The following is a 25,800-nucleotide window of genomic DNA, read 5'->3' as shown; positions in this document are numbered from 1 at the left end:
CGACTGCGTGGTATTACTTTAAAGCCTCTCGACGAGACCTATTCAAATATATGAAGAACATATCGCAGTGGATTAAAGAAAAAAATTTTAAATTTATTTTCGTGTGAATTATTTAGCACATAATCACATTTGGGACGTAATGTTCAAACGTACGAGATCTAATGAAGAAAAATAACTTTGGATATAACAATTAAGGATAGTGATGAAACAACATTATGCACTTTTAATATGAGTATTATTTAATTATTCCATTTCGTTGGCAATGGTTGCAAAAGAAACGAAGCATTATTCGCTTTCACTTCATTGCCCGTACATGTCCCCCGCGAAATATCTGGTGTTGCTCATTTAACGTGAAATCGTTGAATGAAAGCTCCCAGGACTATGTTCTCAGTGTTATATATAGCCAACACGATTGCAATCCCTGCGATTTTGCAGAGGGTAGTCACAAGTCCCGATGTTTGGATTAAATTCTGTTCCCGCGCCGCACGATAAAATGAAGCATCCACTACCGTCACAGTGCTGGTATTTTGTACAATCGCCTGGATACGGAATAACTTCTCCCTAGAATGAGTAAAGCATAATATATGTACGTAGGTAATACCAAATGAATCAATAAATATTTTCGTTTTAGTTTTCCAGTTTTGTTCTTAATCTTCTCTTTTTTAATACCCCTGAATCTTCATTTTTTCTTAATATCCCTCTCCCCTTTAAACACTTCCTCCATTAGCGATTACACTTTTGAGATCAATGGATCACTGAGTTTAATAACGGTTTTGACACTTTGTTTGATTTAACACTTTTCACTAATAAATTAATTTTTAATATTACTCTGCTTGATTTCTCGGTGAAACGATCATGCCTTTACATAGTGTTTCCAATGAAACTATTCGTTTTATGAGCGCGACGAATTATACTGGCAAACATGTTTTACATACAAATTTCGAATGACGAATAGAATTTAAAAAATTATTGCCGAATGAAAAAAATTAACTTTATTCGTCGAATAGTCTAAAGTTAAAGTAACTTTTACTGGATCCGTCATTTAAATAATTTTTTATTTAGTTAATGCCCAACTCTGCCCTCAAGACTCCACCTGGCAAAGAAATTTATGATTTCATCCAAATACTGTGTCTTTTTTTCTTTCCCATAATTTTCATCCTACCCGCACGTAAATTTATTTGTATCTGTTATCTATATAGGGTGTTTCAGAACTTTGCCACCTGGGCCTCTTTCTTAAATCCGCCACTGAGCACAAGATTATTGTCAAATCATTTATATTTGCGTGCCAATTATTAATTATAAATGCTACGTGTACTCACGTTCACTAATCCACAGAGAAGAAATACGGCGCACAGAATCGTACACAGCAAGATCGTGGAGAGCCTTGTACTAGCCATTGTTTCTTCTGCAAATTCGCGCGTTGAAACTCGATTGCCTCCTTCGCCGACGAAATGGATTTTATATACGTATCTTCTAAGTATAAACAAGGAACATGATTTAATAACTTATCTGGAAGCTAGCTCTTTTTTCAGTGACTTCATTCCCCTTTCCGTCATCGACGGCTTATGTAAGCAGTCATTTTTTACGACCTTAGTTCTACGAAGCGCGCAAGATCGACGTTGCTGATGTCGTTTGTATCATGTCTATTTCCGGACAAATATTCCCAATCGAAATTAACGCATTTAGAAGGTTTATTTACACATTAGCACGTCTTTGATTGACGGCTGTTGGCGAGACATCACGAGCGTTACATCCTTCTGAATGCTGGCCATTTATTTCAGCTGAAGTTTATACTTACTTTGTTGTCTAGTTCAACTTCGTCGTTAACCGAAGTTTCTGTTTCACTGCTTTGTGCAATTCGAAGTACGGATGCTGCTGTTCGGAGTCCGTCTTGGGCACTCTTCCTAGTCTACGAAACGTTGGAGACAGGAGTAAGAGAGTTTGAAAAAGTGTATAGAAAGAGTTGGTGGTCCAGAACAGGGTCAAGCACTGAAATAGTTATTTTCACGGACTTTAGTACGAGAAGCAATAGAGAGAAAAATGTAAATTTATTATGTAAATTTAGAAATTGCTTTGTAAATACCGATGGCACGTACGCCAGGACAGGCACCATACAAATAGTAAATACTCGAAGGACATTCTTGACTATTTTCCGGACTTTGGTTTCGTTCTTTTTGTACAGCAGTTGCTGAACCTAGAAAATATATTACCTTGGAATAGAAATATTCTCGTTCAAACACAGATAGCTATTTCGCATACATACTTCTAGCGTGGCTAAAGAAGTAAGCCCAAAGAGTACAGGTAGTACGAACGAATGATCTATGTCTGTAAGATTCGTCATCCATCCGAAGCCTCCGTTAACGAACTCAAGGTAATGTTGTTGGGCAACTAACATCGAATATTTCGACTTCTTGAAACATCATTTCTAACTTGAAAGTGTTAAAGCTGAGTAATATTATACTCACCATCGTCTTGTTTAGGTAACATGTAACAAAAATTTCGTAAAGAAAATGAAAAGCCCAACCATAATGGCACTTGTAACAGTACCATTGCGACGATCTTAAACGGATGACAATTTTCTCTGACAATTAATTCCTTCCACTCTCTTTTTACCTGTTACGAAGTATATTAAATTATTTTACGAATTTCACTTACCTATGCATGTGCGAAAGTTCCGTCCGTTTTTTCGTATGATAAGTATAATATACACGTGATTTACTTTATAATACAATTTCCTTAAATTCTTCTGTATCAGCATTTATCAGCACAGAAATTATAAAAGGTCTGAAGAAAGTAGGAAACTGCTTCTTTCTACAATTACATTGCTGTGCTCGTTATGCCCATGGAAACACACACGTGTCTTAAAATTTGACTGCTGAAAAGCAGACAGAACTTTGGCGCAGAAGTACGTACAGACTCATTGTAAACACGGATCGCGTATGATGCATCCCATCCTAAATTTGACATTGCCATTTTCATCTCCATCTTTAATCTTTTCGTTACATCCTTCATTTCATGCTTTAGGTTTTCCATTTTAGCCACAATTTGATGCTAAAAGTGGTAATTCAACATTAATTTTGAGTGCAAGTGTCTTTTAGTGCGTATAAGATTTATATAATAGCACTTACTTGGTGTACAGTTAATGGTAGAGCTATAAATGTCCTTGTAAGAACTGTGGTAAGCATTATAGTTGTCCACCATGGTAGTCCTGTATTGTGATGCATCGCCTTCAAAACTTCCATCATACATTCTACTGGTAAGCTTTCAGCAATAATTTTAAAGATACCACTGTTATACCTAATTGCATCGCTTACAAGTGAATCTGGTACATGTGAATAACGTCTAATACTAGTCATTGTAGGAGGATAATGATATTCAGGTTTCACTCTGGTTAATATCATGTTTCTACAACATAGTGGCCCTTCGAGAACACTTCTACGGTTCAGTTGATGCATAGAAATTTTTGGTGTTGTTGAGAATTTTCGTTCGTTCGAAAGGGAACCTAACAGCACTTTACTATTAGAAAATATATTTATGTTTATGTTCCTATGTGAAACTACACTAGGATCACCATCAACAGAATGGTAGAATTTGATAAAAGTGGGGTTGACGTATTTAAAATCTAATAAGATTTTTCGAAACATTCGTGTCATCATTATAATAAAAATACTATATAACTTTAACACTCGAAACGAGAGGAGCAGAGGAACGTATTTATTCCATGTGTTTTTTACCGTACAACTACAGTTTATAGGTTAGCTTCCTAACCTCAAATATCTTTGTGCACTCTTATTTGATAATTAAAGGATAAGTATTTTTTTAATTAATTTAATAAATAAGTAATAATACGTTCATTTTTTGTACATTTATTTGTATGAAATGAAATGATAATAGTGTCACATTTTCCAATATATTTTCAAAATACAGCAAAAAAATAAGGAACACAAATGGGATGGTTTAGGATTAGTACAATCTATTAGCATGCTTTTGTATCGTTATCATAAAAGTTGTTAGTGATAAGTACCAATTGTTAGAAATTAAACCTATTTTTGTAAAAATATATTCAAAACCCCAAGTTACCAACAATAGCCTCTGTAAAGATCTACAATACCGATGTAAGATATGCTAGAATTATTGTGAAAACTTTAGGCACAGACGAGGTATAGGATAGACCTATCATCACAGACGAGGTATCAGGGTACAAATGTTTGCAAAACTCTTTTAGTGACCTAAAAATGCTTGGATTCTGCGGGTATATTTTGTCGACTTTTGCTTTACTTTGGACACTGATATTATTACATATCAACACAATCTCGTTGAACCATGAGCAGAGCGCTCTGCATTGAACCTTCCTCTTTCGATTGAGACCTCGCCCAGCCCCAAATCTGCTCATATAAGAACGAAAAACGAAAAATCGTGACTACATTCCCAAATCAGAGTTCCGCCATATTGTGAAAAATAAAAAACGCCAAAAAATGCGGAAAAAGGCCGATTGTGTATCGAAGCAGGCTTGGCACTATAATTATATTTCTACTGTAAGTACGTATGATTGTTAGTATTGTCCTGAATTTTTTTCAGATTTTTAAATTGAAAAACCAAGCTGTGAAAAATAAAAAACGCCAAAAAATGCGGAAAAATGCGGAAAAATGCCGATTGTGTATCGAAGCAGGCTTGGCACTGTAATTATATTTTTACTGTAAGTACGTATGATTGTTACTATTGTCCTGAATTTTTTTCAGATTTTTAAATTGAAAAACCAAGCTGTGAAAAATAAAAAACGCCAAAAAATGCGGAAAAAGGCCGATTGTGTATCGAAGCAGGCTTGGCACTATAATTATATTTCTACTGTAAGTACGTATGATTGTTAGTATTGTCCTGAATTTTTTTCAGATTTTTAAATTGAAAAACCAAGCTGTGAAAAATAAAAAACGCCAAAAAATGCGGAAAAATGCGGAAAAATGCCGATTGTGTATCGAAGCAGGCTTGGCACTGTAATTATATTTTTACTGTAAGTACGTATGATTGTTACTATTGTCCTGAATTTTTTTCAGATTTTTAAATTGAAAAACCAAGCTGTGAAAAATAAAAAACGCCAAAAAATGCGGAAAAAGGCCGATTGTGTATCGAAGCAGGCTTGGCACTATAATTATATTTCTACTGTAAGTACGTATGATTGTTACTATTGTCCTGAATTTTTTTCAGATTTTTAAATTGAAAAACCAAGCTCTTAGCGCCTCTTATTTGCAACTTTAAGGCGAGGCCTTTGAAGCTGAAATTCAGAATACCTCTTTTCGCTTCATGTTCTCCTGATACCTGGGCCAAGATCTGGCAAAAATTTTCAGAATGCACAAAATTGGGCTTTGTAACAGGAGAACATGATGTCGAAAGAGGTGGCACTAAGTAACGTCTTCGGAGAGAGAATCGAGGATGCCTTCGAAGCTGAAATTCAGAATACCTCTTTTCGCTTCATGTTCTCCTGATACCTGGGCCAAAATCTGACAAAAATTTTCAGAATGCACAAAATTGGGCTTTGTAACAGGAGAACATGGCGTCGAAAGAGATGGCAAAAATAGGAAATCAGGTTTTTGCCGAATTTCTCCTATACTAGGGGATGAAAAATTGTGCAAAAAATCAGAGGCATTTCTGTTATCGGGGCACATATTAGAGATACCTGGGCCAAAATCTGGCAAAACAGCTCCCTCTCGCGTTCACCGGGTAATCGTCGATCTATCGGTATTACCATTTCTGTGCAGAAAAAAATGCTGTAATACCGACCTGTCGAATCGGCCAGGTCACGTGACGTGTCTACCCCCTTAAACGTTAGGTGCATTACGGCGTCTGTGCGCGTCATTATTGGAAATAAGCATTACATCCATCTAGCGATCATCTCATTCGTTAATCCATCCCTTTCAATGTATGCAAGAATTATAAAGATTTGTTTATTTATATATTGATGTACGATTGAAGTGTCTTAAAGAGACACGTCTGGAATGTTTCTGGCTACCAATACTGTATATCTGTGTATTTACTCGTATATAATGGAAATGTTTAATATGCTCTTGCAAACAAGAGATATTACTATTGGTCGATTGATATCGCTGTGTAATAAGTTATAGTGTCTTTCTTAAGTATTCTAGGCTCTGGAAATACTAATAAATTCATAAAGAAACAAATTCGTTTACCCCTTGCTTACATTGAACGGGACTCAGGGCGGTATTCCCAGGCGCTACTTATTCTCAAGCAAATGCTTAAGCATGTGGCATCCTCTACTAACCTAGTAGCTAGTAAAGGATACCGAATGCTTAAGCATTTGCTTAAGAATAAGTTGCGATTGAGAATACCGCCCTCAATCTCGTTTCCTTCCGGATATCGTTTCGCATTTATTTTCTGGCAGGCTTTACACACAATCGATTTTGTTACGAAATATTGGAAGAGGAAAACCGAGATAGTTAATTCTTGAACATTCTAAATTGGACATTTCCCTTTGATAACATTTAATTCTGAACGTTAATTCGCAGCTTAAAACTTAGGACAGAGGAATTTGTTCGAAATAATCTGCGGGCGCAGCTAGGGATTTTACTGTCACGAGTACGGCGCCACAAGTATCGTTGAAGTAGAAACAACGTTCCCGCGCAAACGAGCGCCGACCTCACTGTCGCCGCCAAAATATCTGACGTACATACGCATAACCATCGTTGAGGAGGGTAGAGGTTCATTCGTTGCTAGCTGTGGCTAGGAGAAAGTCGTGCTCGTCGCTCGTGTTGCAAGAAAGTTTCGATAGAATTCTGTAAAAGATGTCAGGCCGCGGCAAGGGTGGTAAGTATCGGGTTTCTTTCGCCGAGATGCGAGGCTGCGAGCTATCGGAAAACACGGGAATCGTTTACGGTTTTGCAGGAAAGACCAAAGGAAAGGCGAAGACCCGCAGCAGTAGGGCAGGGCTGCAATTCCCTGTCGGAAGAATCCATCGTCTTCTAAGAAAAGGGAATTATGCGGAACGAGTCGGAGCTGGAGCACCGGTCTACTTAGCCGCCGTAATGGAATATTTGGCAGCTGAAGTGCTGGAGTTAGCCGGAAACGCCGCAAGAGACAACAAGAAGACAAGGTTGGTACAGCAGTCCCTTTCTTTCTCTCACTTTCCCCGCACCCCTTCCTCCCATTATTGCAAATACATTTAATAACGTTAATAATTAATAAATAATGTCGTATTATAGGAAGAATTCATTAAACTTCGATGTATTAAACAATTCTGTTCAGCATGAGAAAAATAGTCAACTGCTATTTTTTCTTAACTTTATCCGTAGATATGTAACTTTCGTAGATTGTATCGAAGTAGAAGTCTGTTTACTGTAATCTCTGGAACAAAGGAAGTTCACCTTTAATTTAATTGTACTTGTGTACGTGCGGCGAAGCAGCGACCTCCAAAGTCAATAAGAATTCTGTTTTTCCAGGATAATCCCACGTCATTTACAGTTAGCCATCCGCAATGACGAAGAGTTAAACAAATTGCTTTCGGGTGTAACCATCGCCCAGGGTGGTGTACTGCCTAACATCCAGGCTGTTCTTTTGCCGAAGAAGACTGGTACCAGCGGATCAGGGAAAGGCGACAAAGCATCCCAGGAATATTAAAAATAACCTTTCTAACTTAACAGTACCTTAGAACTACACCCCAGTTTCTTCGATCTTTACAAAAAGAAAATAATTAGAATGTATGGCATTATTATCACGATTCCAATCATGTGCATTGTAAAGTTATCTCAATCAGCAATGCGATCTACCGTTCCATTACCAAACAACAATCCTCCTTCGAGTTTTGCAGCGGTGTATATCGCGTTATTGCTTGAGATAAGTTTCTAATGTATTTAAATATAAGTTCTAATATTTAAGTGTCCATTTCCATTAATATATCGACTCGTTTGTTCCAATTATATTATACTTTTATGACTTGTAAGAATGGATAGTAATTATGGCAGGTTAAATAGTTTTTGTTGACTGTAAACAATATTTAGAGTGAAAATAAACCATGATTACTCTTAACCATGCATTGTTATATTTTAAAGATGATTGCTTCCCAATGTGTGTATTTATTCTATGCTCCGGAAATTCGGTAAGAAGAACGCGTTGTCGTGCGATGGCGAACGGATTGTTGGCTCTGAAATTTAAAATTGTAAACAGTCCGCGATAAGACAGGTCACAGGACGATCGTTGGCGGAGTAGTGCAACGTGAGCGTGTAAACCGGTGTAGGTAGCGCGTCGGTTCGACGTGACGTTTAGTTTTTGACCGCTCGGTTATTGAATAGTGTATAGTAGGCGTGAAGTATTCGCGAAAGGTTTATAAGAATTAGCGTAAAATGTCGTCCACCGATATAAATATGCTAGTCGATATGGGTTTCAGCTTGTCTAAGGCGTAAGGGTCTTTGACGATTCGCCGAGCGGCATGTCTAACCTTTAATATTTTATTATGTATATTGTTTCAGAGAGAAGGCCTTAGAGATCACTGGAAACAAAGGTGTTGTTCCGGCAATGGAATGGTACGAGAAAGGCCGTGGCTTCATTCTCGTCGTCTGATGCCAATCTTAATTTTCATTTTAGGCTCTTGGCTCATTCAGATGACGCAGAACCATCGCTTGAGCCACCGATCGCTGAAAGTGCCCCAACGTCAATTGCTCAGACCCCGGCTCACGACAGCACTGCTAACGCCGGTGACCAAGTGTCCACTACCGACGCTGCCAAGTCCACCAAATGTGACATGTACATACATTTCGCTAGCGCGCATTAACACTCGTAGAATTTCCAATGTAAAGCTTTCGGTCGATGCGCGTGTCTTCAGATGCGGGAAACTGTTTAAGACTAACTTGGAGGTTGAATTCCATGCGACAAAGTCTGGGCACGACAAATTCTCCGAGAGCACGGAAGAGAAGAAGCCTCTCACAGAGGAGGAGAAGAAGGAGCAGTTGCGAATAATAACGGAGAAGCTAAAGCAAAAGAATAAAGAGCGCGAGGAGCAGGAGAAGCAGGATGCTTACGAAAGGGAGAAGAATAGAATACGGTCAGGGAAAGAAATGGCTAAAGCTAGGAGAAAGTAAGCTATCTGTTGTCCAATGAAGCATAATACAATTATGTTTATTTGTACACCTTGATCGTAGGTTAGAACAGTTAGAAATGAAGAAGCTCATGGAGGAAAGAAAGCGTGAGAAAGAGGAAGAAAAACAGGCGTGGCAGAGGGTAAGAGCCCAAATCGAAGCTGACAAAGCTGCCAGGCGTGCTAAAGCTGATAGCGAAAAGCCTATCGGACCTTCGGCTGCACCTTCGTCTTCCACGGTGCTTCACAGGAAAGATTACAATGAAACAAAGCTACAGGTAAAATACTGTACATTTACACAGGGTGTTATTCTACCTACAGTCAATACTCTCGGAAGATAATACGAAAATCAGGAGTGACGGAATCGCCGGTAGAGGCTTCGTTTTCGAGAACATTCCCTTTGAACTTCAGCTAAATACGCCTTCCCCTCAGGCGCCTACGGTGCACGCGTATTTAGCTGAAATTCAAAGTGAATATTCTCGAAAACGAAGCCTCTACCGCGATTTCGTCACTCTTGATTTTCGTCTGTATAATCACCCCCTATAGTATCGACTATATCTAGAGTAGCACCCTGTATGAAACAACAATGTTTAATATTTCAGATTAGACTTACCAATGGACAAACATTAACGCAAAGTTTCGGAAGTAAAGAGCAATTATCTACCGTGAGATTGTTCATTGAAATTAACAGGACAGACACAGTCGGTCCATTTAACTTAATGACGAACTTCCCAAAGAAAATTTTCACAGAAGAAGATTATAACACTCCATTAGATGTCTTAGGTATGTTATAGATTAGGCCTGCCCTTTACGGTGCAAATACCTCCTGAAGTTCTGAGACCCGGGCAACAGTCGGGCGCGTAACTGTTCGAATGCTACCCGTTGCGAGAGCTGTGAGAGAACTGCATGAGTGTGCGTCCATGTACGAGCCTGCATGGACGGCTGCACACTCATGCAATTCTCCCGCAGCCCATGCTGTGGTTAGCAACGTAACAGTCCCGCGCTCGGCTGTTGCCCGGGTCCCAAAACTTCAGGAGGTATTTGCATCGTAAAGGGCAGGCCTGTTATAGATCATGGTATCTATCTATGTCAGGGTTGACTAACTGGTGGTCCGCGAGCCACCGGGGGCACCTCCGCCTTGCTGCCACGCTGAACGGCCCCCTCCATACCTACTAGACTCTGACGATCGTAGTCGAAAAGAGAAGGAAAGAGGGAGGATTTCGAGGAGCCACCAGTTAGTCAACCCTGATCTATGCCATTGTCGCTAGAACGATCCGCGTCGATTGTTTTGATTCCGAGTGGCGCGTGTATATCCCTGATAGCAAAGTGCTTTAATGATCGTGTGTTGAATGGAACAAAGTCCGATCGCTCGATAGTTACGAGTTTCGTGGTTTCAGGCTTAACACCATCCGCAGTTGTAATCGTTCAGAAGAAAGTGGAGTAGTGTTTATTAATATTGATTACTACTTGCCATGCCATCAGTAATATGACTTGTAAGCTAATGTATCAATGTACAATGTCCAACACGCTGTTCATGAAGAAGGCAACATTTTTATGCGCAAATATTCTCCGTTTGTAGTTTACAAGGAGTGCATGTTTTTATCACACTTGTTTTTAAAAAATGATATAATTTGTAAAAATGGAGGAAAAAAATATACACTTAAAACTAATATAAACTTTCGTCCGATCATTTGCCCACTTAGAGAGATTAGTAATTATGGTGTGCTGCAATTTATTTCCATTCTGCCAGAGTCTTTGTAAGCTTTCTACACAGAAGTTCATTTATAATACAATTATGATTGTGCTACGAAATAATTTCCAGGTACTGTACCCGGATATATCACATTCTGATGAGGATCACAGTTCGTGGGGAATTCGTAGATTCCATTACAATCGGTTAACTGTAACGTTTTGTCGAAACATATTCGTATTTCGAATATGTATGACTTTCTAGAGTGCTGAAACGAGTTGAATAGTAGCTGTATAAATCCATTTCTACAGTAATATATTAATATAAATTTCATGGGATTCTTACCTTGTCTGTTCTACACGTTATCTGAGCTTCTTTGCCTAGTACTCGATGAACTCCGTTCAAGATATCAGTTGCTGTGTACGTTCCTCCAGGTAAGATGCGCGCTCGTGCCAGCACGTTTTTCATATCGTATCGATCTAGCAAAGCTAGACCCTCTTTGAAATACTTCACTTCAGTGTTCAGTGGCTCCAACACTGCCGCACAAGTTCCGTGCTTCTCCCATTCGTGCTTCCAGAGCGAGTAAGACTCTGTCCCGTATTCTATGTCTATCCATTTCTCTTTCAGTTGCCCCTCCACGGGTTGTAACGCGGTGGGATTAAACGGTACAGAGGGTTTACAAAACTGTGGTCCCACTTTGTTGTACTGAGACGGCCAAATACCGTGAATGGTCCATTCCTCGTCATCCTTTGGTAACGAACAAGTATGAGTCACTGAGCTTTCTTTCCATATGTAGCAAACAGTTTTCGGCCAACGTTGAGTGAAAATTAAAACGTCGAAATCATTGGAAGCCGCTGTCGCTAGTCTACGATGTTAGATTTTTTTTTTAAATAAGCAAATCTGTATTGTTTAATTGAAAAAGAAGCACTGGTTCAAGAACCAAACGTCTTCACTTACCCATTCAGCGCAGGGACGAAAAGTAAAAACAAGCCTATAGTACTGTAGTGAAGCATCTTTGAAGGATGAGGCTTCTCGAGAGTTCGAATTTTCGCACGCTCAACGCCCGGTTCAACTGAGTCAGCTCTATCCTCTCAACGCGTTTTATGAACATCGCCCCACCACTTCCAGTCACGCTCCGCAACAGATGGTCATATACCTGACCGCCTGCAACTACTTTCGTGGAGCAGTTAACACAAAAGACTCGAATTGCTTTATCCTTATCCAACGCTGAACGTCAGCCTCCATAGTAGATACTGTAGATAGATAAAAGAATGAGAATTTGAAAGAAGTATCATTTATCTTGTTAGCTTGCCTTGGTATGTAACATTTCCCGTAACGAGACAAGAAGAGATATCGTTAATCGTCTCATTATCTGACAATTTTCTTCCTCAAAGATATCTCAAAAATGCAGTTTACTTTTAAATGATTTATTAATTGTTTATCCTATCAAAGATTTCGGAGCCAGTATTTGCGTTAACGAAGGGGACCTACAAGCAGACACGTGCCGACTGTGTCTGGAATTATCAGAAAAACCTTGGAATTATCATCTACCTTCTTATAGTTTGCACCTGAATGGATTGCGTGTGTTGATACACATCACGTTACATCAATTACTTAAGCGACTACACTATTATTTATATTACATAGTCAAATATTTGTACTTCATGGACGCGAGTAGCGATGCGAATAAATATTTTGTCTACATAGATTCTAAATGTACTACTCGTTTTCTTAGATTAGATTCATTGCTCTTTGTGCTTTAATCATCCTTTCTGTATGCAACCCAACATGCTCGCATAAAAATGGTATGCACTCAAGATCGGACTATCGACGCTAGGTGCCGCCACCACATTCGATTCTATAATTGAAACAGAAAATTCGAAAAATCTACTTTGATTCGATATCGCTGATTAGTGCAACTGCACGGAAATCGCGCGGCGGTTTTATCTGGTTTACAGTAATCTAATTGCATCGATGTGAAAATTGCATCAAAGTAATACAGCAGTGTCGTAGGAATATATTTCCAACTTCTTGAGCTCGAACCCTTTCCTCGATCATTTTTGCGTTCGTCATGACTGGTGAACGAAAGTGTCATTTCGATAAATGATCCCCACACAAATTACATTTTTGTCCTCGACACTAGCTCCTAATTATAGATGAAATATAATTTAGTATCATAGAGCTGACTCGATGTTTATTCTGCCATAGCCAGTGGCGGATTTAACAGGGCGGCTGATGAGCAATTGCCGCCCAGGCGTCTGCACAGAAGGCCCCGGTAGGGCCTCACCCCCCCCCCCCCCAAAAAAAATTATGATTAGGTATAGGTATCTAAACCCAACATTTTTTCGTATTACTACACTTGGCTTGTTTTTAGTTAACTACCTCTTCATTTTCCCCAAAAAATGGCCTCCTCAGAATGTTTTCCACCTGGGCCTGTTCTCTTAAATCCACCACCGGCCATAAAATGGGAGCTACTTCACTTTTGGGTAAATGAAATTTAAAACTGTTTACGTAACTAAAACTTTGTTCAACTGTATTGCAGGAATCGCCGAAGACAGCTGACACATTTCACACGTAACGTCTGCGGAGTTTCGTTTTTTTTATTTGGAATTAATTAAATATAATTAAATATAAAAGATGAGTTTTTTGCTCCATCCAGTATTTCATTCGCGTTTGTCTAGGGAACAGTGAAATTAGGTTTCTAATTATCAACATTGAAGTGACTCTTCACTAGTCTTCCTATCAGATGAAGTGCCTGGAACGTCCTGTTCGGCTTAAGCCTCTGTCGCAATAAATAGTAGGTGAGAATTTTTAAGAAAATAAGAATGGCTATAAGGGCGACGAGATCTACCCAGAACACCACGTGCTCCATTTCTGAAACGAAAGTTCAAGCATGATTATTCACTTGAAAAAGGTATATTTCCTCCATTCGGTTATCGTCAATTATATTCAAAGTTTCTTACGCATGGTTTGCAAGATTTGCCGAGGTGCTCCAAACTCGCAGAATATCTCTTCGGGTGGGCAGTACAACTTCTCCCTATTGAAACCGTACAAGGCGGTTACGAGACCTTCTAAACCGTACCGAATGTAACTCACGTACATTATCAGTTTGCGATAAATAGGTAGAGTTTGCGTCTCGCCCAGTCCCTGTACCGCGAACAACATTAAAGGTACACTGAGCGCAGGCCCAACGAACGTACCATTCTGAAACATAAATTCACATTTAGATACTGCAAATAAATTCACGAGCAAAGCTTGATAATTGAAACGTACCACTATGTTCAAGATACTGGCTACAGCCAGCGCCATACTCTCCGCTATGAACATGCATATAAAGCAGATGCTAAAGAACATCGTGCATCTAAAGAACTCCAGAGGTTGCCCCGTGATCACGTACACCATTGATAAATATATCGTCGATACTAATATCTACGAAATAAGGAGAAATGTTCATTGTAGCATCGGGCACTGTATGCGGGAGAGTTCCCTTAAGGGGGAATCCTATTTGATATAATACCTAATACCGGACATTAGCCATATCTGTAATATTTGAAACGCTACCGAGCCGTTATTCCGCGTAAACCGTAGAGCACAACTAAGGAGGTTGATTTAATATTATTTCTTCGTTTTTAATTGAGAAAAAACCTTAAATGTCCGGCACTAGGGGAACTGCCGTCTCACCTGCACGGGTATATTAATTACGGTGAATGCACAGTAGTAGGAGCTCAGGTCGTACCATCTGTTGAAATATTCTCGTTTAACCAGCTGTACTTCCGAGGGAACTGTAATTCAAACATTAACGTAAGCGACAATATGGAAGCGCGGGAATGATAGCATATACCAGTGGCGCACTCAAGATTTAATCTTGGGGAGAGCCGAGTTGAACGGATAAAAATACTTTTAATGCAAATTTATTTAAAGAATAAAATCCAGTTTTTCTTTCTGTTTACAAAGCTCTTGAATCGCTTCAGTCGCGGTGACATTAATTTCCTTTTTCCTTCTTCTAATATCGCTTGTACGATTGTTCAGTGATTCATCTATGAGCTTTATACTTTCTATAGTATGAACGTCCGCTTGGTGATGTTAGAGAGAATTCGTTTCACGAGATCGTAGATTCTCCCTCGCATAATTATACTTTTCTTACAGTGTAGCAATACTGGTAACATAGGTACGTAGAGAAGAAGTATCAAACAGGCGAAACAGAAGCCGAAATTGAAGAGAGTCTTCGATCCGTCATTTCCGACGTTTAGGAACAATGCGCCAATGATGAAGCCGAGGAATATGTGCAGACCTATTTTCAGATAGATGTAGCTCTGCGAAAGAATAAACATTCGTTAAGTTACTCTCCGCGAAACTATTGCGAGCTTGTAATAATGCGAGTCGATTCTTCGCACCCTGTTTCTGTACAGCTGCAGTACCATCCTCCTGGACAGAACGACGAATTGATCGCACCACGACACTTTCGGTATCTCTTTCGACACTCGGAACTCGGGCCTGGTCGACCGAGAGGTAGGAACGATCGGCAGTTCCGTGTCTGCGAAGCTGATCATCCGACTTACCCATTCCGAGCCGTATTCACCCGCTGATACTTCTATCACTGTAACGATTACAATAGCTCGTGGGCGACGCCTGTTCCTTTTAAGCGGCTCGGTGTATCCTTCCAAATCTGTGACATCTAGGTACTTACCAAAATCGGCAGGGTTATAATGCTTCGGGCATTCGATGCCAACCTGCTGCAAGAACGGCACCAGATTGTTCACGGTGCTTCTGTAAACGCACTGCCCGGTGGCCACAACGTAGATGTGGTCTAATTTCGCGAAAATGCTCGCGCTCGGCGTGTGAAGCGAGCAAATTACAGTCCTGCCTAATCGTGCCAGGCACTCGAGTAGGTCGATGCACTGCGCGGCCGATATTTCGTCCAACCCTCTGGAATCGTTCAACGAATCAATGACAGAGATTAAATCCTGAGCGCGCCATTGCTTGGAGGTAAATTCTCCGGTGGAAAATTTTCGAATTGCTCGAATTACTTCTAGTATTACTAGCGGCTTGGAGTAGTATTTGATATATTAAATACATAAAAATATTCGAGTAATTCGAAAATTAAAGTAATCCGAAGTCTTACTGGGGCTCGAGTATTCGAGGCGTTTGAGTTCTTCAAGTACAGCTCGGAAAATTCAAACGATCGAGTAGGCTCGATTGCTCGAGCCGATTTCAGCTCAGCTCGTAAATTCCTGGTACTCGGACACCCCATACTGAGATTACTTTCTAATGCATCGAGTACTCACGTGGTTGGTTCGTCTAGAAATATAATCGGAGGGTTGTTCACAAGTTCCAAGGCAATCGAAAGTCTCTTCTTCTCGCCACCGGATAGACTTTCGGTAATGGTGTTCTTCGCGCCGTCTAATCGTAACACGTGCAGAATTTCTTTCACCTGAAATCGGACGAATTATAAATTATCACGGTTAAAAGTTATTCTTATCGCCGCGCGCAAAGCTGACTACGCTTTCAGGACTCAGCCCCTTGTTTACTAAAACTGTGCTAAGTGTAGTAGTACAGAAAAAATACCTACAGTGTTTGGTTAAAATCATAATTTTTTAAAGATAGGGCCCTAGGGGGGCCTTCTGGGCAGGGGCCCATTATTTTGGGAACATGAAGGGGTAGTTTACTAATAACGGACTGATTGTAATAGTACGAAAAAAATGTAGTGTTTGGATACCTATACCTAATCAATTGTTTTTATAATGGGACCTAGGCAGCAACTGCTCATCAGGACCCCCGATAGGACCCCAAAAACAAGAGCAGTCGGTTCCAAAACGTGACACTAAGCGAGCAGTCATTATTATTAAAGTTACTCACGCGCAGCAGAGTATTCGCGGATACTCTTGTCCCTTTCTGATTTATGTAATTAAATGTATTCTGTCATTAAAGTTGCTTGTTTGAAATAAAAGTGTAATTGCTAAACTCGAAGGCTTCCATCCCATTTCACTTCGTAACACCCTCTTCGCCACTAGCACGAGAAGCTCGTTGGAAAAGCATTGAAGGAAACGCGGTCGCTAAAGCTTCGAGAAAGATAAAAGAGGGGTCACGAGTCACGAGCCGAGCTATCGTAGGTTAGTTACAAGTAGAAAATATGCAGACATCGAGCCAACAGCAGTTGCGCAAGAGCCGAAGGGATTCTTCGAAAGTGGATGGAAACACACTGAAACGCGCTTCCTTCCCTTTACGATCCTCCGTGCCCGGTGGCGCGCATCGGGAATACAAATGGGGGCGCGTGATGCAAATTCAGCATTCGTGCCCTTTCTTCTTTGCGCACCTCCGGCCTAGCCCGATGCTGCGCACAGTTATCGCGTTTAAAAATCGAACAACTCCGTCTTCACGGACTTCGAGCGTTATTACCAAAGCAACGACTTCGCGCACGAAGTGCTCTGGGAAGAAGAATATACCTACAGCGGCATGCTTCGCTTCTTGCGAGACACTGCCAAGCTTCAAGTCCACGGCAAATTGCATTGCCTCGAGGACCGTCAGTCTCGGCTGAAGAAGATCCTCTTGCATGATGTAGCATGATATCTTCTTTAAATACTCCACGCTCTGCGTTTGCCCATTAATATTTATGTGTCCAGTAACGCCCGCCGATCTGAAAATGATTTCTATGTCAGCCAAAGGCAACAGGAATCTTTACCGGTCCGACACGGATCGTGGAAAGACTTGAATCACGCCACCGCGATAGACCGTGTAATCACTTTTAGTCTATCGATCGACTGGATGTGAGGAATCGTGTTAACTCCGGCTTAGGCGTTGCTTCCGCCTACTTGCCGTAGGTCGCGAGGTCAGCGATCATCGATCGCGCAGTTCTTGTTTTCGGAGAAGCGTGATTCGGCGACAGTCGCGGCGATAGGAGGCGGGCGATATCTGCGCGTTTCTGACGAGGCAATTTAATTGATTTCAACTCTATACTTGCGAGGTACAGGCGCAGCAGCAGAATTGTCTCGCCAATGTCTTACTTGTATCCCGCAAGGATGTTCAACAGGCTGGACTTGCCGGCCCCGGAAGGACCCAGGATGCCAGTCAGCTGCCCGGATTTGAATTGCCCGCAGACTCCCCTTAAAATCACGTTCGAGCCTGTAACATTATCGATGTAAACATTTCATACAGAATGCTTCGTGTTATGCATCTGGGTGATTAATAATTATCATCTGACCCAGACCTAACCGCAGACACCTCTTAAAATCACTTTCGAGCCAGTAACATTATCGATGTAAACATTTCTTACAAAATACTCCGTGTTATGCATCTGGGTGATTAATAATTATCATCTAACCCAGACCTAACCCAGACCGAACCCAGACTCCCCTTAAAATTACTTTCGAGCCTGTAACATTATCGATGTAAACATTTCTTACAAAATACTCCGTGTTATGCATCTGGGTGATTAATAATTATCATCTAACCCAGACCGAACCCAGACTCCCCTTAAAATTACTTTCGAGCCTGTAACATTATCGATGTAAACATTTCTTACAAAATACTCCGTGTTATGCATCTGGGTGATTAATAATTATCATCTAACCCAGACCGAACCCAGACTCCCCTTAAAATTACTTTCGAGCCTGTAACATTATCGATGAAAACATTTCTTACAAAATACTCCGTGTTATGCATCTGGGTGATTAATAATTATCATCTAACCCAGACCTAACCCAGACCGAACCCAGACTCCCCTTAAAATTACTTTCGAGCCTGTAACATTATCGATGAAAACATTTCTTACAAAATACTCCGTGTTATGCATCTGGGTGATTAATAATTATCATCTAACCCAGACCGAACCCAGACTCCCCTTAAAATTACTTTCGAGCCTGTAACATTATCGATGTAAACATTTCTTACAAAATACTCCGTGTTATGCATCTGGGTGATTAATAATTATCATCTAACCCAGACCTAACCCAGACCGAACCCAGACTCCCCTTAAAATTACTTTCGAGCCTGTAACATTATCGATGTAAACATTTCTTACAAAATGCTCCGTGTTATGCATCTGGGTGATTAATAATTATCATCTAACCCAGACCTAACCGCAGGCACCCCTTAAAATCACTTTCGAGCCAGTAACATTATCGATGTAAACATTTCTTATAAAATGCACCGTGTTATGCATCTGGGTCATTCATAATTATCATCTCCCGGGATTAAAGAGCCACGGAAAAACACCGAGCGGACTCGCATTAGATTTAATCAATTCTAAAACACGCTAGCTCGCGACGGTTTTTTTATAACATTTCAAACGAAGCACCACGCACTATCAGCTGCGTGGATAAAGCGTCATGCGACTACCGAATAAGTTTAACGCTTCCCCTACATGGTAATCGTATTGTTTGCGCAACTAAATATTCAGCGTATTCATCGCGCTTTCGGGCGTTAACGTAAATACGCCACGGGAGAATATTGCCGCTGGTGTTTTGGAACTCAGCGTTTTTATCGATCGCGGTGAACCTCCCCAGTATCCGCGCTGCCTCCGGCAAGTGTAGCATCGATCCCCCCATAAATATGGGCCTGCACGAAACGTTGGCACGTTTCATTCCTCTCCCGAACTCGGGGTATTCTAAAGGATCGATGACGTTCCCCGTGCCGTTCACCTGTTGATTCATCGCCCGGGGGATATTATTATCTACGTAAAAAGAAATGTACATATTATCGCGGGCGTCGAGATGTGTTCTTTCCTTCGGTTCCGAGAAACGATTTTGTGCAGCGCGACTGTTGACGTCGCGAAGCAGTTGCATTCTACTTTCATTTTCCCTGACGACGATTAAAGAATACTACGGTTCTTCTGAAGAAAAAAAATCGCTCTCCCCGTTGCGTTTATAAGTGATGTCTGTTTCACGCTTGAAAACGTCTAATTGCCATACAGATGCGTGAAGCAAGTCTAAAACACTGAGCCGTGTGTCTTCTAGTCGTCTCGGAGGAGAAAGGTTGAAGGCACTACAGTGGGGAAAGAAAGCGCAGCACCGCGAATTATGACGGTATTAGGGCGATTAAAATTATAGCACAGCTAGAGGACTCTTGAAAGATTTCACTTATTCGCGGGAATCTCCCACGAATAATTGGCCGGCGGTTCTTCTCCGCAGAAATTACCACTGTGCAAGCAGAGCGCACGCCGTCCCCGTAGCAATTACCGCTTCTACGGCTCCAGGAATCATTTGAGCTTTCGCGGTTGAAACTTTCCCTCTCGCCCTTCCGTTCATCTCCGCGGCAGAGGCTACTCTGTATTCGAGAGATAACCAGCCACGATCGCGGGTGGCTCGTCTCGATTTCGATGCAGCGGCACGACTCTCTTTTGACCCTTTCGTCTGCGTCCTGCGGTTGAGCCACCGGCCGAGAGCTGAATCAAAAGCAGAAACGATCGTTTCCACGTGCTTCGGTTAAAGCGCCATCCTCCGTTGCTCGATGCTCCTCGGGCACCTTTGTTTTCTTGTAATTGTTCGCTGCTTAGAAATAGATGGATTATGAAATCGCGGTGCTTGTGAAAATCTTGCACGGAATACTTTTTACATCCCTAACGAGAATCTCGGAAACGCATCTTATGCATAATTAACGATTATCTCGGCGAGCAAGGATCACATGAAAAACTGCGGAAATGCTTCGCAATGATCGTGACACAATTGCCAGCAGGCTCACTTATCACGCATTATTCTGATGTGTCCTTTAAAGTCGGCAGTAATTAGTGGTTACAGCAATTTCAAGTGTACAAAGCTCGGAGAACGCGTTTCCTTTTTTCGCGGTGATTAACGAGCAGAATGATTCACAAATCAATGTCAACCAGAGATACAATCTTGTTCGAACTTTTTTCGTCGGCTTTTCTCGCCTTGTTCCATTAATCAGAGGTTTTTCTGCGCGCGGAGGATGCCAATTACAAGCGGTGTCAACAGTCAGATGAATACTTGATTACCTATTTAGTTTCCGTGTTAATCAACACTCGCATTAAGGCGAATACCTTGGACAAATTCGATCCCAGATTTAATGGCACGAGAAAAGAAAAGCGCGACGGTGTAACAGAGTAGGGCTCGGTATTGTTTTACCATTAAATTTTGCATAAATACGAGTCACGCTTGGGTCAAGATAATCAAAGTCAATGGCACCGACCAAACTACTTCCTCGTAAGACTGTTACACTCGCGAGGTTTCCTGTGTTAGTTAATGAAAAGTTTCAAACAAAGTCACACAGTGGACATGCCGCTTCGATATTCTGATGGCTCAGCGCACACATAACTTTTAGCGGTTTCCAGAGAAATAGGTTTAAACATGAAATGGTACATAAGATTCAGGGGCAACCAATGAAGAAATATATTATTTTTCACACATTTATGAAGAAGATATGTGATTTATATACCGCGTATAAAAACTGAAATTTTTTAAAAATGTACGTACAATATCTGTGCACTAAGCCATTGATTTGTACAACTTGCGTCTTACCTTTTCTACCATAGGGTATAGTGTAAGTGAGGTCGTTAAATTCAATATCGATAGGGACCATTTTTTGGAGGTGCGATAAGGGCGCCACGGCGTCCCGCGGAAGCTCGCGCTTCGAGCTTTTGTAGACACCATCCTCGTCTGCCTTCAACTCCGACTTTGACGGCATGTTGACCTGCCCTTCCGAGAACCCTACGCTCGGATCGCCGCAGCCATTCCTCGGAATGCTTTTCTTCGTGGCCCGAGCGATTTGCCGCGCTGAAAGCCCCACAGAAATTAACGGAACCGGTTACCCGAGCGATCTCTCGAAAAGCAATATCAATTGCATAGAAAAGTATGCGACCAACCACGGTAGTGATCTGGACCAGTAAATTCAGCTGCGGTAAGACGTTGTGCAAGCGCGATACACGGCTATTCGGTAGTGCCGATTAAGTTAATTGAAAACGGGTTAATAAATGACCAGGGCGGCTCGGAGGTAGTTTTTCTCGATTTACACGCAGCTATTCAAAGGCAAAGCGCGGCTTCCCTTTCGTCAGAGGGGTGACAACGATCAACGATAAGAGTGACAAAGTCGTGTGTGCAGATAGAGCCGACAGAAAGCTCAGCACGAGGCGGATCGCGGCAGAAGACTGACGGTCAAGTAGCTTCGCCGGGGTATCTATTCTGATCGACGTTGTACACACACACATGCACGCAGAGTGGTACCCGTTTGCTCGTGTTTTGTACCAGCAGCACGATAGTGTACACAATGACAGCATGGTCCGTAGCACGTATCGTTCCATCAAAGTGCTATCCCGCCGGGGTGCATTGGAAAGCGAGAACAAAGAAAGTGGGAAGACTGATTGTGAGATACGCCTCGTTGGAAATTAATCTCTCCAAGCTATTGGAAGTGGCCCACTGTTATTGAAAAGCGTTCATTATCTGGATTGGTTTATGCATCGACGCAGGCATAGACAATGGAACGTTAAAAAGAGTTGCACGCAACGAACAAAGTGAATTAAACGTGAAGTTTGTACGTATATACATTCGTCAACGGAGACGACACTACGCACAGCGATAATTGAGGCAGCAACTGGTTTAATCAGCTGCCACTGGGTTAACCAGGCACCGATTAGATACATTATAGTCTCCCTGCATAAAAGCACACAGATTCATCTGGTTTGAGAAGGCCAGATTTATCGCGAAATTTATCAACACTGTCGTTCCATTTACCATAGAACAGGAATTTCAATTAAGTCACTGGATACAAATAGGCATTCCGTGGAAGCTTTGTACACGTACCTCACGAGTGTCGCCAATCCATGCTCTATGCGAGAGATGCGCAGGTTGTCACTTCGGAACAAAGTATCTGCACCACGCTGTCGATTAGAACACCTGTCACCGCGGTACGACACAGTGATTTGTCATTAAATTTCGGAAACGTGAAAGGTTCTCTAGCGACGTACTCACGCGGCGAGCATCAACCTAATACTGACCGCGCTGATTCGGATTCGCCCTTCTAGCGCGCAAGCTATGCGACTCCCTGTATACGAACGCTTTTACAAACACGCATGCTCTGGTCGCCGAATTACGCAGGAATGTATTCCCTTTTGTGCGTTCTACCGCGGTGCAAATATTGCATCTGAACGCTACACCCACGCGAACCCTTTGGCATGACAGCGTGTGAACACGCTTTAATTTCCAACCATTGTTCGCGGCGGCGCGAGTGAGACAAACGAACGGGAGCCATTGCTCGTCTCGTTAACGTCTCGTTTTTCCTCTTATTTTTCTCCGCCACTGAAATCGCACTCGACACGTTTTTCCCTTGCGATGACCGTGCACGACATCGCCCTTTAATATTTGTTCAATCGAAAGGAGAGGGGATAGACGTGTAGAAATTATACCGATGCTACTGTCACAGTGTAAAACACAAGTACAGTGAAATTTCGTGGTAAATTGTAGGAAAGTGTACTTAGGTACGAACAGGGCCTGATCTACCTCTTCCGCCGCTCTGGGAAAAACTGATTTTTGCCGCCCTTCGTACTTAATTGTAAATAATTTTAGATAATTATAAGAAATTTTTTGAAGTTATTTGTTGAATAACAAAAGCCCAGGGACGGTCCAGAGGGAGCGATAGGGACGATCCCCACCCGAGAGTAATAAAGTGTAAAAATATTGTCCAGTTTGGAAAAACTTGTTTGGTATTTACTTAATGTGTTGCGAATGTATATTTTTCGCGCTATTCACGATTTAGCGGGCCTGCTCGCTAGTGCATGGAAGTTTTTAGAACCTTTGCAGAATATCGTCTGAAAATGTCTCCCGTCCCCTTGAAACACATGTATGTCGATCAGATCAGATCTTTTATTATGACAAATAATTAATGTGAATTTATTTAGGCTGCAATAGTATCGGATGATCAGCAAATTTTAATTCTTGCAAAAGCCCAATATTAATAGTAATTATCTGGGTGATTTAAAAACAATTTATAAGTCTGATACTAAATTTATGTATTACCTACGTTTTTACCGCGTTTCCAAAAAGTTTTACCTTCTTTATTGGTTTGTATTAATTTTTAATTTTCCCTTTCTACCAATTTTGCCGCGCTGGGCAGGTGACCTGCCTGCGCCCCCGAGGATCGGGCCCTGGTTACAAGTCACGTTTTGCGCGTTCGCCGAATTGCACATACGCGTTATTCTCCTTTTATCGCTTTGCGATATTTCACTATATAAATAAATTTCTTCTCTGTGCGCACTCACGCGCGATAATTCCATCTGAATCTCTACGTTTTGTATGCGTGAAGGCGACTCGCGTCTTAAGTCACATTCCACGAGGAAGAAATGTGTTACGTTACGCGATATCGGTTATTGTAATAGGCACTTTGATTGCCGTAAAAATGATGTAATATGCAAAGTGCAATTACCGTTGCGGAATTTCGTTGACTGAGTAATAAATTTCTGTGGTACAAAAGAATGCAGGAAAGGCTGTAATATTTCTCCTCGGCGATAATATAGACATCGTTTCGGTATCACTTACTAATACCAGTTTTATGAAAAGCATACTTTTATTCGCAACAAACATATGCCATAAAACACGACGAAGGTAATGCCAATTCAGCACAGACGCGCGCGCTCGAATGCGCGATGCTTTACAAAAGTAGATTATATTTATATTGATCAGAATCGATCACGCCAACGTCTCATATGTATAAGCATCTACGATTTATCCCGTTCGTGTAAATAGATACAAACATGTTTCCCCGTTAAAGTACATCATTTTGTCGAGTCAGTATTACAAATATATGTATATAAAAAAGAAACAAGAGAAGAAGGAATTAAACGTATTTTTGATTACCGTTACACAGCCGCAAAGCGACACCGTGACGTCTGAATAACGATTCGAGTGGGAACCTTGTGTTAAACTTGTTTCCTTAAAGCTTTTAGAGTACCCTATTCCTACGTACTTGTTCGCGTGACTCACATTTTTACAAAAGTAGAACCTCCTTATAAAATACAAATCGATCGGTATAATACATATTACGCATAAGAGACACGTTAATTGGAAGAGTTACGACGAGCGCAAAATTTCAATGGCCTCACGTTAAACCGTAAGAATTTTACGTAAGCAAAATCGGCAGAATGGCCGTCCCCGTTGCGTTATTAGAAATCCCTGGCAAGATAAACATTGTATTCTCAACATCGCACCGCGCGTCCACGTATAAATTAACAATCGCATGTCATCGCGTTCACCCGTCGTACGTAACTCCTGCATTCGTCAAACTCACAGCCATATATGGATAGTAAAATGTGATCGCTCGCGAAACGTTGTCAATTAAGGCCTCCTATTCCTCCCAGAGAATGAAGTCGCAAGAAATTAAGATCGCTCGAACGTATCCTCCCCCCTATTCCCGTTTATCTCTCTTAAAAGACGCGATGATACACATACGGCACATAGAAACGACGCACACCGGCGATCGATTCGAGATCAACGTGCGCATTTACGTGCGTATTAAAAAGTTGTGCTACCGCCTAACAGAAGGAGTAAAGAAACGGATAAGAAAGAAATGAAAAAGTACCCTGGACAAGTGTGTCGCGATAGTTACTACGGAGTTGTCGTTTTCCCTTTGTATAACTAATAAGAACACGAATAAATTACTTTAGTTTAGACCTTATGGATTGAACGTGTTAACGAGTACAAGCGCGAACGCGGCACTTAACGCCCGGGGCGGGAAGTATCGCTCGACGATCGATGATTATTGTCGTACAGATTGTATCGTCGATCGCGCACCTCTGCCCCGCGACGACGACGAAAGCTCCGCCGTCCCCCGTTATTCTTTAGCGATCGTTTACAAAAGAGAGAATTGTACGCTTGAACATTGTTAAATTCCCAGCAACCGTGCGATGGCCTATCGTGCAGTCTTCAGTTTCCAACGGAGGAACAGATAGGCGGCGATTCGAAGGACAACGAATATCAAAAGCAGGGCAAGAATGTCGAGAGTAAAATCGGCATCGAGCATGTCTAGCTCCTCCAAGGTTGTCTCCGGATTTTTAAAGTGGCAGTAAACCTGAGGGATCAAAGGCAACGGTGTA

At 41.4% G+C, this 25,800-nt stretch overlaps 7 protein-coding genes and 1 long non-coding RNA gene across 16 annotated transcripts in view; 3 read left to right on the top strand and 5 right to left on the bottom strand.

Annotated features, from left to right (window-relative positions):
• Positions 1-213: 213 nt before the first annotated feature.
• LOC143371769 (putative chitinase 10) lies at positions 214-1,456 on the bottom strand. The gene is made up of 2 exons (XM_076817358.1): positions 1,320-1,456; positions 214-561 (listed from the first exon to the last, which is right to left on the bottom strand). The coding sequence occupies exons 1-2, from the start codon at positions 1,395-1,397 to the stop codon at positions 394-396; spliced, it is 246 nt and encodes an 81-aa protein (XP_076673473.1). The 5' UTR covers positions 1,398-1,456; the 3' UTR covers positions 214-393.
• Positions 1,457-1,806: 350 nt separating this feature from the next.
• On the bottom strand, positions 1,807-3,656 carry LOC143371748 (cytochrome c oxidase assembly protein COX18, mitochondrial). Its single transcript, XM_076817321.1, has 6 exons — positions 3,129-3,656; positions 2,914-3,051; positions 2,466-2,613; positions 2,264-2,388; positions 2,084-2,194; positions 1,807-1,989 (listed from the first exon to the last, which is right to left on the bottom strand). Exons 1-6 carry the CDS (start codon positions 3,654-3,656, stop codon positions 1,807-1,809), a joined length of 1,233 nt encoding a protein of 410 aa, XP_076673436.1.
• On the top strand, positions 3,133-4,909 carry LOC143371771 (uncharacterized). The gene is made up of 3 exons (XR_013086119.1): positions 3,133-3,256; positions 3,362-4,696; positions 4,740-4,909. It is a non-coding gene; the product is annotated as an uncharacterized LOC143371771 (long non-coding RNA).
• A 1,746-nt stretch (positions 4,910-6,655) lies between these two features.
• Positions 6,656-8,034, top strand: LOC143371763 (histone H2A). The gene is made up of 3 exons (XM_076817349.1): positions 6,656-6,816; positions 6,895-7,102; positions 7,449-8,034. The coding sequence occupies exons 1-3, from the start codon at positions 6,795-6,797 to the stop codon at positions 7,624-7,626; spliced, it is 408 nt and encodes a 135-aa protein (XP_076673464.1). The 5' UTR covers positions 6,656-6,794; the 3' UTR covers positions 7,627-8,034.
• A 177-nt stretch (positions 8,035-8,211) lies between these two features.
• On the top strand, positions 8,212-10,755 carry LOC143371755 (UBX domain-containing protein 1). 2 transcript variants are annotated; one of them, XM_076817335.1, is made up of 7 exons: positions 8,212-8,404; positions 8,475-8,528; positions 8,590-8,748; positions 8,828-9,046; positions 9,144-9,357; positions 9,682-9,862; positions 10,477-10,755. In XM_076817335.1, exons 1-7 carry the CDS (start codon positions 8,349-8,351, stop codon positions 10,521-10,523), a joined length of 930 nt encoding a protein of 309 aa, XP_076673450.1. In that variant the 5' UTR covers positions 8,212-8,348; the 3' UTR covers positions 10,524-10,755. The 2 variants fall into 2 exon arrangements, with proteins under 2 accessions (XP_076673450.1, XP_076673449.1); XM_076817334.1 differs by having other exon boundaries at positions 8,216-8,404; positions 8,828-9,079.
• A 39-nt stretch (positions 10,756-10,794) lies between these two features.
• LOC143371760 (ribonuclease Oy-like) lies at positions 10,795-11,982 on the bottom strand. The gene is made up of 3 exons (XM_076817345.1): positions 11,727-11,982; positions 11,115-11,634; positions 10,795-11,037 (listed from the first exon to the last, which is right to left on the bottom strand). The coding sequence occupies exons 1-3, from the start codon at positions 11,780-11,782 to the stop codon at positions 10,873-10,875; spliced, it is 741 nt and encodes a 246-aa protein (XP_076673460.1). The 5' UTR covers positions 11,783-11,982; the 3' UTR covers positions 10,795-10,872.
• A 1,293-nt stretch (positions 11,983-13,275) lies between these two features.
• Positions 13,276-22,686, bottom strand: LOC143371739 (ATP-binding cassette sub-family G member 1). Of its 5 annotated transcripts, none has more exons than XM_076817297.1 (12): positions 22,517-22,686; positions 21,239-21,493; positions 17,771-17,888; positions 17,217-17,403; positions 16,055-16,200; positions 15,457-15,695; positions 15,164-15,366; positions 14,914-15,082; positions 14,451-14,551; positions 14,043-14,198; positions 13,733-13,973; positions 13,276-13,643 (listed from the first exon to the last, which is right to left on the bottom strand). In XM_076817297.1, the coding sequence occupies exons 2-12, from the start codon at positions 21,402-21,404 to the stop codon at positions 13,471-13,473; spliced, it is 1,899 nt and encodes a 632-aa protein (XP_076673412.1). In that variant the 5' UTR covers positions 21,405-21,493; positions 22,517-22,686; the 3' UTR covers positions 13,276-13,470. The 5 variants fall into 5 exon arrangements, with proteins under 5 accessions (XP_076673412.1, XP_076673411.1, XP_076673413.1 ...); XM_076817296.1 differs by lacking the exon at positions 22,517-22,686 and adding an exon at positions 21,562-21,765; XM_076817298.1 differs by lacking the exon at positions 22,517-22,686 and adding an exon at positions 21,583-21,765.
• A 1,570-nt stretch (positions 22,687-24,256) lies between these two features.
• The window catches only part of LOC143371731 (ATP-binding cassette sub-family G member 1), a 228,810-nt gene continuing 227,266 nt past the window's right edge, over positions 24,257-25,800 (bottom strand). For all 4 annotated transcript variants that reach the window (XM_076817242.1, XM_076817241.1, XM_076817240.1 and 1 more), the window contains one exon: positions 24,257-25,775. In XM_076817242.1, coding sequence (XP_076673357.1) covers positions 25,617-25,775 — 159 coding nt within the window. In that variant the 3' untranslated portion in view covers positions 24,257-25,616. The remainder of the gene's footprint in view (positions 25,776-25,800) is intronic.

The sequence above is a fragment of the Andrena cerasifolii genome, chromosome 7 (assembly GCF_050908995.1).
Source record: "Andrena cerasifolii isolate SP2316 chromosome 7, iyAndCera1_principal, whole genome shotgun sequence".
NCBI lineage: Eukaryota > Metazoa > Arthropoda > Insecta > Hymenoptera > Andrenidae > Andrena > Andrena cerasifolii.
The sequence above is the reverse complement of the archived record's forward strand: the minus strand, read 5'-3'. Positions and strand labels throughout refer to the sequence as shown.